Here is a 14,878-nt window from a genome sequence, read left to right on the forward strand (position 1 = left end):
TTATTAGAAAGAAAAGAATGACAGCACCAGATAGAAACACCCTTTCATATTTAGAGATGATACACCATTTCCTACATAAGTAGTCAGAATGCAGCCTTTTTTTTTTTTTTAACCACAGTCTGTAGTTCCAAAACCACATTTTTCAATTCCTGTTCACTTTCCTTTATGTCCTATCATCGGTTATTCCTTTAAAATCAACTCCAGCCCTCTCTAATCTTCGCTCTTTCTACCTCTGCTCCAAGCAAGTTCTTCTGCTTACTGACACAGAATATAACGTCGCAGTTTCTGTCTTTCCCATGCTATCGACTGCATCAGGACATTCACCCATTCATTCAACCGTTACTGGTAATCGTGGAAGGAAAAATCCAATAGCCTATACTACTGTCCCCCAAGTGGCTCACGATGTAATGTTGCGATCAAGACAAAAGCCCAAATGATGGCCTCTGTGCCTTGAGTTACAGTGGGGGGGGGGGGGCGGGCGGGGGAACTGAGGTATAAAAGTTTCCTGCTGCCCATTAGGGGAGCAGTCATATCCGGAGGGAGCACAGAGGCCTTCATTTGAGGTCTCCTTAGAGCATTTAACAGGGTCCTTTTCTGTAGTTCCCAGAAGGCCAGATCTGATTTTAATCAGACTGTACAATATTGTACTTTGCATAGTGCCTGCCATGTGGTAGTTATAATGTGTGTGTGGGCTGGGAGGAGTTTGTGTGTTTCCTCTGTAATTCTAGATGAAAAGCTGCAGCACGAACAAAGACAGTGGAAAAGCAAAGGACACCCAGGGAAGACGCGCCATCTCTGGCTGGGGCACAGGCATCTGTACGAAGGACAGTACACGGGTATCCTAGCACAGAAGGTGTTGACTTAGTTCAGTGGTCAGTGGAGGGGGGGTGGGGATGGGAATCGCAGAGAGTGTTTAATTGGTAGCCAGTGAAGGGGTAGAAGGGGTAGAAGCAGAAGGCAGAGCAGCCATTTTCAGGAAAAGTAGATGAGCTCCAAGAAAGGCGGCTTAATGGAAGATGGTACCCGTGAGAATGGATGGAAAAGGAGACCAGTGTGTGAAGATATGATCCCAGGACTGACTGCAGGCCAAGGCTGAGGGGGTCCATGAATGAGAGGACCTGGTGGGCGGGTCTTTGTGTTCTTCACTGCTTTAAAATATGAAATATTTGACACCATTGAGAGAACAAAACCCCAAATTTTCACATTAAAACCTGGGTTTCTGGCTTTTCCTAAAGTCACAAGACCTTCTGTCAGCAACATGGCACTGGAGCTGAGCGGCTGCCTCATGTAGCGGGAGATAAGTTCCCCTCCTGCACAGCCCCATCCAGCCTGCTTCGCCCCCATGTGCCTTGTTGGAATTTGTTTCCAAGCCTGGGCTTCAAGTAAGTGGGGCCAAGGAACCTGTGCCACTCACCAAATTGGGAAATGAGAAAGAGGAGCTCTGCTTTGAGGTGCTCCCCATGGATTAGGGATGTTGAGCTGGACACTTTTACATTCTTCCTGACCTAATTCACTATTCTCCAAACTTCTGTAGTTACTAGCGAGAAAAATTATTTCAGCATCTTTACATTGGGATATAAGCCTAGTAGGGTTTGTTGTTTTCTGTTGTTGTAATTATGCAACTAAAGTGGGAAACAGAATTTCAGCACAGGGGAGATTTTGAAGGGGTGGTGGCTGGCAGTGAGGAAGGGCAGGGTCAAAGGCCTGACAGGCCGAGGTTGAGTCCTGTCCTTCTGTGTCCTCACATGGGGTTCTGGTGGAGGGTGCTCGACTTCTTGCCGCAAGTGTTTTCACGTGTATAAGTCAGGGTGTTTGGACTAGCATCTACCAGGGTCAGAGCTCAATAAATGTTAGCTATTACCAGCAACGGCAACTGAAGAAACAACTTTCTCTAGCTCGCTTTTGCTCGTTTCCACGCAGAGACTGGCCCAGGCAGTATAGCAACGGTCAGATTCTAGTGGGGTTCTCCTGCCGTCGGAATGTGCTTCTATACAGATTTGTGGAATCCTTGGGCCCTCTCCAAGTGATCTTACCGCTAGTGATGAACAAGTCTACTAGCTGTTCCTTGGAGAAAGCAGCATCCACTTCGGCTCTCACTATCTCACAGGGGAACCCTGCAGCCATCTGTCTGTGCTGTGATAAGAGAGCAGAGTGATTAGTTCTACACACTTTTGAATTTTCAAAGAAAAGGAGAGGGCACGCAAGCAATCGATACCTTCATGCAGAGTGCAAGCTGATGTGCTATGTAGTCTTGCAGGCTTCCTTCTGGGCCATGGAAAATGACATTATGATATTGTTCAACCTATTAATAAACCAGAGAGACACGTTAGGTGAAAGTGCTAAGGAAGAGAAAATAGTGGTGGGTTAAGTGTGAAACTCCCTTTCTGGTTGTCCTTAGTCTTTAAAAGATTACTGTTTTAGGGGCAAGTTTTATTCATTGGGCACTTGAAATCTTTCATTTTAATGTAAACAACTAGCAAATATAGTCTTCATATAGTATTATATGCTTTATACAGTATTTATATATTTATAGCATGATCTGACATTTCATGAAAAGCATTTTCTTCTCTTTTCTAGAATGAGGTTCAGCAGTAGCTGGGAAACACAGATTGCAGATGTTCTGTTATTTTCCTTTATGCTCCCCACCAGGTGCTCTATAGTTTGAGTTTTCCAAATGCTTACTTTACTTTCTAGTGGCTAAAACAGCAATGAGATTCATTAAGGAAATTTCAAATACAGAGAAACTTAACGAGCACAATAAAACTCATGGATAGTATCAGCAACCTTCTACCTTTCTTCTGTACACAGGTGATGTGTGTGTTCATGTAGTTCTGCAGAAGGATATGAGTATAATCTTTTTACATGGTGTATGTCAGAGAATATCTTCGATTTGACTTTTTACATAAAAGATATCGTGATAAGTATACAATTCTTCAGTCAGCTGTCTTTATTATGCAGTTGGTGTTTCAAAGAAATCTGGCTATAGGCTGGCCACTTTCACTTTGTGAAAATAGAAAATCTGCTGCCTGCATGTCCCGTGGAGTGATTATATGACACACTTCCCAGATGCACTACAGGCTTGCTCACCCACCGAATTCAGGCTCAGCTATTTCTGGGAGCATTGCTCTCCTACAAGATGGGAAGGACCTATATAGACAAGGAGTGGAGGAGAGCATCATGGGGCTGTAAAAGGCAGAGACAAAGGAGAAAAGGTCTCTGCCCAATTTTCTAACCATTGTAAATCTTGCCTTAAAGAATCATTAGGATGATCGTTAAGAAAAGGCTGAGAGTTTCTCTACCTGGTTTCAGGTAGGTCTCAAATAAGTGGGCCTAACATTTCTTGCCCCTAAAAATAGAAATTTTTTTCCTGATTCTTGTCAAAAGGAAACTCAGTTCTATTTTTCTCTATTATTGTGAGGTTTTATATCACTTTGCAAAAGCACTTTAGTGGGAAATTGTGTGTTAGGTACTGCTAGCCAGATGCAATTTTAGAGCAGAATGTTTGAGCACTCCAACTTAATCCCAAACTGCCATGACTTATTGAATAGAAATTCTCTCACAAGGAATGGATTGTTTCACACCAGTGAAATAGGATACAGATTTTCAAGATTTACTGAATATTCTACCCCTGAGACTTTCAACTAGCATTGCTATTTAATCTTGTCTCACTTCTGAAAACAAGAGTACTCTGTTCATTATAGCTATCCTGTCCAACTACCTACACTTTCTTAAGATTGATTTTGAAATCATACAACGGCAAGAGACCCAGCGTTATAGATAAGCTGTCTTCAATTTCAACACTCCGTTTATTTTCAGATTGCAGGTTCTTATAACATGCAGACAGGAAGCATTCAATTTAAAATTTCATTGAAAAGGCCATTCATCAGCAGCAAGCACTTTGTATTCTTAGTCTTACACCCTTTCTGTAATAAGGTAAAATATAAATAAGCATATTAAGAAATAAAAGGAAAAACAGGTTTCTTGATCATTCCTTCATTCTAAGGCATGCATTCTTAGTAGCTTTTCTTAAGTAATATCAATTTTTTTGTTAATGGGATTTTTATATCTCATCAAATGATGTAGTAGTGTTGGTTACCATTGGGATCTGAACAAAAAATATTAATTACTTGGAGTCTGTTGCTCTTCTGAGACTGGTAAAGACATGTAAAACCATGCCAAGAAACATATTTATCTGTTTAATGCTAGCAAACTCTGAGATATAATACATACACCTATTCCATGCTTCCAGTGGAGGGCTCTGAGATAGAGATAGACAGATATAGATAGACAGACAGACAAGTCTGTAGGTAGAGAGGCGGGCAGAGGTGGAGGGGATATTTTTAGTGTCTCGAAAGGCAATCTGTTCTTTGAAATAAAAGGTCACACTGAACTTCTAATAGGTGAACTGTAGTTACCAGAATTATGCACAGTGCAGTTTACAATGTGACATTTTTGCTTAATATAAAGTGAACACTGGTCATGTTGTCACAGCTGGTACCAATCCCTTTTATTCTCGTATCTTCACAGTCTATTCAGGAAGCTCTTATCACATGTCAATGAGTGCTTTGTGAGGCAGATGGATTCTGTGTTAATGGAAACAATGATCTTCACAAAGCGCTTTTTCTGTTTTTCTACATAACAGTTCACTAGAAGAGTAGTGGTCGCTGCTATGATCAGTGTGGCACCTATGATGTGTTTCCAGACTTGTGGCATCATTTTAACACAATAAACCTCAGCTCTATTGTTTGGAGTTTTACTCATTAGTGTCTGTGGGAAGCATCCCCTGCCCAGAGACTGTTAGGCAAAGTTGTGCTGATGAGGTGAACTCAAAAAATTATGGAAAAGTTCTTTACTGAGGGCCTCCCTGGTGGCGCAGTGGTTGAGCGCTGGGCTGCGAAGCTGCCCGCAGCCTCTGCAGCGCCGGTTCGGTCCCCGGCCGCTGGGCGAGGGTCCCACATGGTGCGCAGACCTCTCCTGCCGCCCGCTGCTCCCCTCAGCAGTGTACTGCGTCAGTCTGCCTGTTCTGTTCCCTGCTCTGGTGAATTCTCTCACCCTCCAACGCTTCTGACTGTACCCAGTGCTTATATAAACAAACAAACAAACAAACAAATAAATAAATAAAAGTTCTTTACCGAGCCAATAAAATTGAGAGTGTACAGCTTATAGTGTCATGTTTAATAGTTAGGACTTTCAGTCTCACCTTTTATGACACTTGATTTTAAAGAACGAATGTATTTGTCATTATAGTCCCAAACAACAGTTGCTATCAACTCATATAAAATCTCCCCCAAACAATATTTGCATATCCAGCATCAGAGAAACAAACTGGAGCACTTCATGGTAGAGAGGATTGTAACCATTTGCTGAGGTCCCTTTTTTTAGAATAGGTATAAAAGAATGGGAACTGAAGAGAAATTAGAGCATATGTGTGCTAGTTGCGTTCACACATATACATATACATACACACACACACACACACACACACCCCTTTTTAAAAAATTAGCTTCCACTGTAAAAACTAAGACCAGACTTGGTTATTAATAAAGACAAGCCCTAGTTTATTAACACGGGCATAATACTTTGATATTGTCAATCTTGAAAAAATGAACTATATAGTGTAACTCTTGGTTGTAAGAGTTCTCCCCCAGCATTCAGGCACTGTCCCTGCTCTACACCCACTCTGGGCAGACACTAATACCATGGAGCCAAAGGATACACCTGCATGGAGCCACATCTTTCTCATAGCAGAGAAAGCCACTTCCTCCTCCCACCACCCCCATGTCCCAACCCTGAAAAAAGTCCAAGCAGAATTGCCAACTGATGAGGCGCCGATAGAGCTTTTGTGGGCTGGCTTAGACCATCATTCACAACACACAACAACAACAACAATGCTTTTGTGGGAAAGCAGCAAATGTCTTTTAGAGATGGATGAAAAAAAGTAGAATCTCCTCGTGCTGATTCTTAATGATTACTACATATTGGCGTAGACAGTCAACAGGCAGAGAAAATCACGAGAAATGATGTCCTAAGGGATTCACAATCCTATTTTAAAATAGGGCTCAGCTCTGAGTGACCCATTTAAGTATTTTCTAATGCAAAATTATTAATAGCTACTGAATTATTACACAAGTCACTAATAAACTAACAGAATTTCAAACTGGCTCAGTGAGATGATGCAAAAAGTTCGACAATTTTACATCATTAACGAGTCAAAATGCAATGAAATTGTTACCTTATTAGCTCAGGGATGAAGAATGAAAATTTACTGGTATTACTGTCACTACTTAAAGTATTAAAAAAAAACTCTAAGAAAACAAAATACTTAGTTTGAACTCTTCTCTAGATATGGTTTTCTGCATAAGGACTTTAACACATGTATTTTATATAATAGACTTATGCACATAATAAAAACTAGTCACTGCAATTCTTTAACCAAGAGGTTAAGCACCGATATCAAGGATGACTGATGATTATATGGACGAGAATGGAATTCTGCCCAGACTCAACTCCGGAGGCCCTACTATTCACTGAGGACCTTGGGTAAATAGAGGAAATAGGTGTGAGCACCTACAATGATTAAATGAGGCAATCCACATGCTTAGAACACATCTTGGCGCATAATAAGTATTCAGTGCAAATCAGGAATTACTTGAGTTCCATATCTTCTGTACATGTTTTCAACCACTCAGACACACATCACAGTGAGCCTATGGTTACTGTGCCACTGGACTAAGTCATTTTCTGCCTCAGGTCACACCAGTGGCTTCCTGAAGCACCTGCGATAAAATCCAGGCCCTTGTCATGGTCCTGCTCTCACTGCTGTTGAAACCCTGGACACCTGCCATTCTCTCTGCTTCAAACACCTTTCTTAAAGCTGATGTCTTCCTTTCTTTTGGTTCAATGATGGTCACTACAGGAAGGTCTTCACTAAGAACTCTGTCCCAAAACTCTGTCTTCTAACTCCTTATCTGTTTTAATTTTTTCTCTAAACTATAGTTTAGTGCTGGCTCTCACATATGTATTTATTCATTTGATTTTTATCTGTCTTCCCCCACAGGAAGGCATCTTTAGTACACATAGCTGTAACCTAAGTTTCTAACACATTACCTGCCTTTAAGGGGTGCTCAATTAACAGTTGTCAAACCACTGAATTAAATAATTAAGGTAAAAATACTTGACACGTGGGCTAGCTCTTTAAGGGGTTTATTATCTCCTATGAAGGAAGGCCCTTGCAATCATTATGCTAGTGTATAGTCTGACTCACTTGAAATTTTGAAGTGATTACTAAAATGACTGATACTGATACTCGCTTGTTATCTTTATCCAAAGGTTGTTAAAGGAGTCATCTGTATATGTGCATTAAATTGACAAAAGAGCTAACACCTGTGCTAATCTAGTCTAGTTTGCTGGTCATTGTCGGATGGTCATTGGAATCTTCTAACTAGGACAAATACACAAACCAAATGTATCTGGAATATTCGATATATCCCTGTGAGTAGTAGACATTTCATTCAACCAACCTGCTCAGCTAAGGCTAATCTGTAGCTGTAATTTAGTAGCATTGCCTTCCTATTCACTCTATCATCTAAATAGTGAAAAGCTCTGACAACATGGAGGAACTGGGGGCAATGATGCTTACGAAGGAAAATTAAGTCAGGAAGAGAAAGACCAGTACTAATGATATCACTTAAATGTAGACTATAGAGAAACAAAGGGTTGGCTAAAGCTGAAGCAATACGAAATCCTAGAAATCTGGCTGCAGAACTGAGACTACCAGAGAGGGATAAAAGGGGGAGAGGGAAGTGGGGAGGAGGCCCAATGGCCAGTGGTAGCAGAATTTGGGGATCTTGGTGGTGAGTGTGGTGTGAAAGGGGTGATCCTGTACCTCTAAATCATATGCAATGTTGGAAAACCAATGCTACCTGAATTAAAAATAATAAAACACTAAAAATGAAGAATAAAGGGTAAAGTTCTCAGCCAGAACCTTGCCTGCTACAGAGAGGCAGAGAAGGGAAAAGGGAGAGAAAGTGGTTCTACCAGCTGATTCTGCTACAGCCTGAGGCTCACATTGCTGAAAACCAGTTGGTTAAACTTCTTCAACCTTCACTAGAGAATGAAATAGCTTCCCTTCCCATTTATAATACCCTGCAGGCATGCTTTGATGCTTTAGGGAGAGGGGAGCAAATCCCAAAGAAAAAAAGTGAAAGCATCAGCTTTAGAAGACAACATTTCTCCCAAATTGTAAGGCTTTTGAATATGTCTGCTACTGTGGCTGCTTTTACGAAGCTCAATCTAGACTCTGAGCTTAGCTATAAAAGCAATGAAATCATTTGAATACTTCTTTTCATCAGCAACAAAGACACTGATTCAGTTAATGAAAACAACTTTTGTAAAGGGTCATAGACAAACCCATTCATATTTTTTAAGGCTTTCTAAATTAAAGTAGTGGGCCCTCCCTGGTGGCGCAGCGGTTGAGCGCTGGGTTGCGAAGCTGCCTGCAGCCTCTGCAGCGCTGGTTCGATCCCCGGCTGCTCCCCGGCCACCGGAGGAGGGTCCACATGGTGCGCAGACCTCTCCTGCCGCCCGCTGCTCTCCTCAGCAGTGTACTTCGGTCCTTCTGCCTGTTCTGCTCCCCACTCTGGCTCTGGTGAATTCTCTCACCCTCCCGCACTTCTGACTGTACCCAGTGCTTGTATAAATAAATAAATAAATCTTTAAAAAAAAAAAAAAATTAAAGTAGTAAGCACAGTGGTTGTTTACTTACTGTTTTACACCAGCAACATTAGTTTCAGACATATCTCACACTCTCTCTCTCTCTCTCTCACACACACACACACACACACACAGAGTGAGACACACATGGATCCATCTGGGACTTGCACAATTCTGGCTTCATCATCACAATCTCAGTGACCTTGGACATATTACTTTTATTTCTCTGCTTAGTTTCCTACTCTATAAAATGTATGATTATTTACTACATGGGGATGTTTTGAAAACTAGGACATGTATAAGCTCTCTGCATATTGCTTTGTTCATAGTATCAGACAAATACAAAGCATTATGCTTACCATTTTGCAACTAGATTTTGTTGCTTGATGATCATACTTCCCCTTTTTCCTTGAAATAGCAGAATTGCTTATTATTATTAGCTCGGTGCATGATTACAGAGCAAAAGATCATACCTCCCAGGGAGGCCGGGACATGTATTAAAAAGTGACCCACTCCCTGGAACTGAAGGCACTGACCCTGCGGCCCCTTCCCTTAGGCTAGAACCTTGCTGTGAGGAAGTGACTCTTTTTGATCAAGGTCATACAAGCAACAAAGGACATCAGAGGAACCCCTTTGAAGGAAGGTGCTAAGACCCTGGTCTGGTCTCCTTCATCCTCCCTGATCTCTCACCTGCTGGGACTTACATATTTGAGAACAATGTGTCTCCTGTCCAGTCATAATTGGTTTCTGTTAAAATAGCCAAATCAATAGTCTAATGCTAGCATGTTTACTCAATATTTAAAGTTTTAAAGCAAGGCATTTTAGTATTTACCGGCATGCTCTTCCGCACTGATCTATTACTGGATGTCATCTTTCTTAGACAAAGACAACCTGCTTTTGCCCAAATTGTAATACTTACAAGTCACAGTACTGTCTGGGTGTGGGCAACCAAATATCTGGATGACAGGGACAGAAATCTGATAGAATGGCAGCCAGGGACGCTAATGGGGTCAGAGCACAGGGAGCAGAGGGTGCTCACACTTTTCTATTCTAAACATAAGAATGGGTGACACAGTGTTCTAGTGTTGGGGATGTCAGTGTGCGATTCCACTGGGCAGTGCCCACCTACCAGCCTGAGGTAGTTCTGCAGCATCTGAAGAGGGATCATCGATGCATAAGTCACGCTACTGAGGCAGCCTTCTTGAGGTCCTGGAAGAAATGAATACACCGAAAGAAAATTGGCTCTTCCTTGTTAAATATAAATGGTCAAAACACAATTGAACCTGTCAATAAAAAGCACATTGTTTGCTGACTTATGGAGGGAGAGTGCACATTTGTCCAAGTAGCAACAGTTTGCCTTTATCATCTTGAAAACACTAACACTTGGGTACTTGCTGGTAAGCAGACACTGTTCCTGGCCTCCCAAGAGTTCCCCAGCTGCCCCCTCCTCCCCTGGGGAAGTCAGCCATCTCCTGTCAATCATGGCCAAGCCTCCAGAGCCAAGCTCCAATATATTGGAGCTGTTTCTTGCTCTGATCACCATATCATACTCTTTATAAGCAAATGTCAGAAATTATCTCATGCCTCAGAAAGTTCTGGCCTTAGCCAACACAGCACAGGTCTGGGTCTCCTTTAGATTCATTTCCCAACTCTGCCCAAGCTTTCCAACTATTGCCATTCTCTCAACGTACTGCTTACACCTAAAGGAATTCTCTGGGATGGTCTCACACTGCCCCCAAGCCCGAAACTTCAATACATTCAAATATTGAAATAACACAGTTAGATGAAACTGATTTTTTAAAGACTATTTCTAAGAATGGAAAAATACATGATGAAATCAGTAACTTTTTAGAGCTATGGACTGAGAAATTGAGATTTCCTGCATTACTTACTAGCTGTATAAACTTAGACAAGAAAATTAGTTTTTCTGAGCCTCGACTTCCCTGAAAATGAAGGTGAACTGAAATCTCAAGGGATTGTTCTGAGGATTAATGAATTTATACTTCTTATAAACAACATCACCTACAACTGCATAGTAGGTGATCACTAAACATTAGTTTATAATAATTGTGTTCATCATATATGGTACTTAACAGAACATTTCTTTTAACTCCGTTTCCGTCACTCTTATCAGCATGTCAGTTTGGCCTCTGGTTTTCCTAATGAAAGACACATTCTGAAGAGAGAGAATCTGATTGCAGGAACCAGTGATCAGGAAAGACATCCCCACAAATGTCAGAAATATGACACCTGATTTCGCCTTTCAATCAAACGTTGCAAAGGCCATCATGTTACTTAGTAATGGGCCTTCAATTTGCAACGAAGGAGAATACAAAACCAAGCCTGCACATTGAAAAACCAGCACAGACCTTCCTACTTCAGACTGGGTTGCACCCCGTCAATACAATGTAAATTGAAAATATCTTAAATTGAAAAGCAATTAGTATATTGCGAACACAGGTGCTTAGCCTAGCTTACCTTAAAGTGCTCAGCACAGTTATGCTAGCCTTTGCTTGGGCAAAATCAACTCACGTAAAAGTCTGTTCTAAAACAGAGCAGTGAATAACTCCATAACCTATTGAATAGACCTGGAACTACAGGTTGACTATGGTCTATTGTTAGCCCAGGAGAAGATTAACACCCGAAGGATGATTTCTACTGAATGTGTATTGCTTCCATACCAGCCTACGGTCAAAAAATTTTTCAGTCAAGCTGTCCAAGTCAGGGGCCATTTGTACGGTGAAACGATCCTAACACCAACACTGTCAGGGTTACCTCAGTTGGGAACATGTTTACCTGACAAAAACACAGTGACGTGCTCTGCTTTATTTTTCCTCATAAAGTCCCACGGGGATAGGGTGAAGCTTTGACCTACTGACCATGGCACATTTCCTAGTTGAAGAAAAGAAAAGAAAATGTCAAGAGATGTTTAAAAGTCAAATTTCTAATAAAGGGCAATGTGTGACCTCCTCTGTGAGAATCCCATGGAGTCCAGACATTAGACTGTCAAAGAATATGTAAAGGGTCACACCAGGGGTTAACTCTCTAACACAATTTTAGTTGAAGATGAAGAGGAAGGTCTTCAAACTATCAACCTCTCCAAAGCTATCCTTAGAGTGACTGAGAGAATAACCTGAAGGGTGGAAAAAATCCCTAAATATTTCTAGGGTAAGCTTTCCAAGAGAGAATCTGATCATAACCTTTCATGGTTCCTCCAATACCTGCTTCATAAAGATCTGAGCACTTTAGATGAGGCCACTGGGCCTTCACAATATGGTTCCTGTCTCCCTTCCCAGCACATGTGTAGATTCCAAAAACTCCAGCTCAGAGTAAAGCTGGCCTTCTCAACCTGGGTCTCTGCTCTTTCTTGTTCAAAAAGGGTCCCATTTCATAGATGTCTTCTTTAGGGAGGGATTAGTAACAGGTACATGTTTTCATCTCTTTCCCTTCCACAAGTCAGTTCTTAAATACCTAGTATCACATGCCCCAATCGACGGGCATGTCTCACCCCGAACTCTGCTTATCTGCTGGCCTGAGTTGCTTTAGTTTATCAATACACTAAACTTAACTTACATACAGATATTGATAACAATGATGTTAGTGTCACCAGTTATCAAGCAACCACAGCTGGACTCTAACTCTTTTACCCACAAAACTCAGTGTTTTTTTGGGGTCACAAATGGCACTAGGATGCCCCACATCTCAGTGACAAGCATGAACAATGGCGACATCCGTCTTAGCAGCCACTGCTTGGAGGCACAGTTCTGTGATGGTGGCGGGTACCCTGTGCCTTTGCCAGATTGCAGATGAGCTGAGGAGGGTTGACAGCGCAGAGTCACTTCCTTTAAAACATGGCTGTGCTGACTGTATCAGCTCCCTCAGCAAAAGCACACCTGAGCAACATGCTGCTGTGTGAGTAAAATGGGTTCCTGAGAATCATTTATGACTTATTTTCTCAATGTAATTATCTAATTACATAATAATTCTTCTGTAATAATTATAGCAATTTTAATGATTTTGCCAAATACCCAGGAAATTAAGTTGCCATGAATAATGTGCTTTGAAAATTAGTGGTAATATATGTTTTGAAGGTGAATTAACACGTGATTGAAGAGAATAAAACACTTTTTGATAGAATAAGGTGATTCATTAATAACAAGGCAAAACCCACCCTCACCCCTCATCCTGGACATTCTTTTTGCAACCTTATGCTGTTAAGAGTACACAGAATTTCCCAGCAGACAGAGGGGGCTTTGACTGCTGACTGCTTTGCTCATTAGCTGTGTGACCTCAGGCAAGTCATCTTGTAACCAGTTCAATTATCTATAAAATGAGCCTGTTCAAGGGGCTCGCTGAGGTCTCATATTTAAAGTGCCAGCAGCAGATTCTTCACAGATGTTAATTCTCCTGGGTTGAGGAAAGGCGCTAACCAAGGACAACATTTATAGTTCCCCGCTATGTTCACCAGAAAGCAACCTTTATCTTTTATAAGATTTCTGATGTCTGTTTCATGGGAGTCTGTCAAACAGATAATCAGTCACCACTGACTCTTCCCATGCTGGAGTCATCCTTTATCACCCGTATAGCTCGAGACTCCATCAGGACTCCGTCCTGGAGGTGAGGTGTTAATGTACCACGGCAACTCTGGCTAAGCTCAGGCATATATTTGGAGCTGTCTTCAGAACTTGTGCATTCAACAGCTGCAGTGTGGCTATTTCCTTGCATTTACCTAGAATAGCAAGTGCAATCACAAAGCCTCATCAAGGGCTTTCATGTTCTTTACTTTCTGAGTATTATTTGAGGCACAAAAGCATTTATACACTACCAGACGACATTATAAATGGCTGCACTCTGAATACTCAAGGTTTTTAGCATCAGCAGCTGTCACAGGCGAGCTCTGAATGTGTTTAATCAATGAACTAAGTATCAGGTTATGTAGCCCATAAACATAAACCCAGATAGTTAGTGTTCTCTTTATCACAGAGCTGTTGATACCTAGCGTGATGGATCGCACGCTGCTTGCACTGAGGCCAATGCTGGAGTCAGTGGTGTTATTAAACGTCACGTCTTCCAGACGCCACCATCCATCAGAAGAGATTGCTTGGAAGTGATTTGTCAGAGCTTGACTCACTGCTTTTGAAAAATCATCCCATGATGTCTGTTTGCGGATATTTAAAACACATATTGTGTTTTCGCATTCAAAGTCATCAGACCCATAATGGCCTGGTTGAATCTCACCCACTGAAATCCTTAAGGGTACTTTAAGAGCATCTGTTGGAAAAATAAAAGTAATAAAAGTTAAAAAAAAAAACTCTAATAGAAAATAACAGCAAAACTCTATTTAAAATAAGTAGACATAGACATTTTGAAAACAAATCAAAGGGCAGCTATCACATTCCCTTAAATAGCATGAAGTGAATGTTCCTATCATGGAGTAAATGTTGGTTTTCAAACGCGTTATGGTTTCATTGCAATCATATTCTTGATAATATGGAACTGTTTCTCTTCCCTTGTATCTTTTTTTTTTTTAAAGATTTATTTATTTATTTATATAAGCACTGGGTACAGTCAGAAGTGCAGGAGGGTGAGAGAATTCACCAGAGCGGGGAACAGAACAGGCAGACTGACAAAGTACACTGCTGAGGGGAAGCGGGCGGCAGGAGAGGTCTGCGCGCCATGCGGGACCCTCCTCTGGTGGCCGGGGAGCAGCCGGGAAACGAACCAGCACTGCAGAGGCTGCGGGCAGCTTCGCAACCCAGCGCTCAACCGCTGCGCCACCACGGAGGCCCCAACTTCCCTTGTATCTTTGACCTTTTCTACTTCATTGACTCCTTGCCTTCAGCGAGGTTCTCAAGTTCTTTAAAAAATCTGAGAAAGCTAGAGCCTTCCTTTGCCCCTGAATTCTCTATCTCTATCACCTTTTTCCCTCGCTTCATAGATAATGATAGGCTATCTGATGAACCAGGCAGGTGACAGCTGTAAAGGTCAGTGCGCTTAGGAGTGAGCATGGCTTCTGACTCACAGGCCTTGGTGTGAGCCACGCATCTGCCTTCTACTTGCTGTGTGTACTTGGAAAATCACGTCCATAGCTTTGTATCCCAATTTCTTCTTCCATAAAAGGTGAGGAACATGCATTGAATTGTTATAAAGATAAATGAAATAATGT

The 14,878-nt window shown here is 41.6% G+C and overlaps 1 protein-coding gene across 3 annotated transcripts in view; it reads right to left on the reverse strand.

Annotated features, from left to right (window-relative positions):
• Nucleotides 1-14,878, reverse strand: part of CTTNBP2 (cortactin binding protein 2) — a gene marked incomplete at both ends in the record, with an annotated part of 130,587 nt that overhangs the window by 16,690 nt on the left and 99,019 nt on the right. For all 3 annotated transcript variants that reach the window (XM_084230951.1, XM_084230950.1, XM_084230949.1), the window contains 5 exons: nt 2,034-2,133; nt 2,216-2,302; nt 9,842-9,921; nt 11,509-11,604; nt 13,708-13,983. In XM_084230951.1, coding sequence (XP_084087077.1) covers nt 2,034-2,133; nt 2,216-2,302; nt 9,842-9,921; nt 11,509-11,604; nt 13,708-13,983 — 639 coding nt within the window. The remainder of the gene's footprint in view (nt 1-2,033; nt 2,134-2,215; nt 2,303-9,841; nt 9,922-11,508; nt 11,605-13,707; nt 13,984-14,878) is intronic.

The sequence above is a fragment of the Talpa europaea genome (assembly GCF_964194135.1).
Source record: "Talpa europaea genome assembly, chromosome: 3".
Classification (NCBI taxonomy): domain Eukaryota; kingdom Metazoa; phylum Chordata; class Mammalia; order Eulipotyphla; family Talpidae; genus Talpa; species Talpa europaea.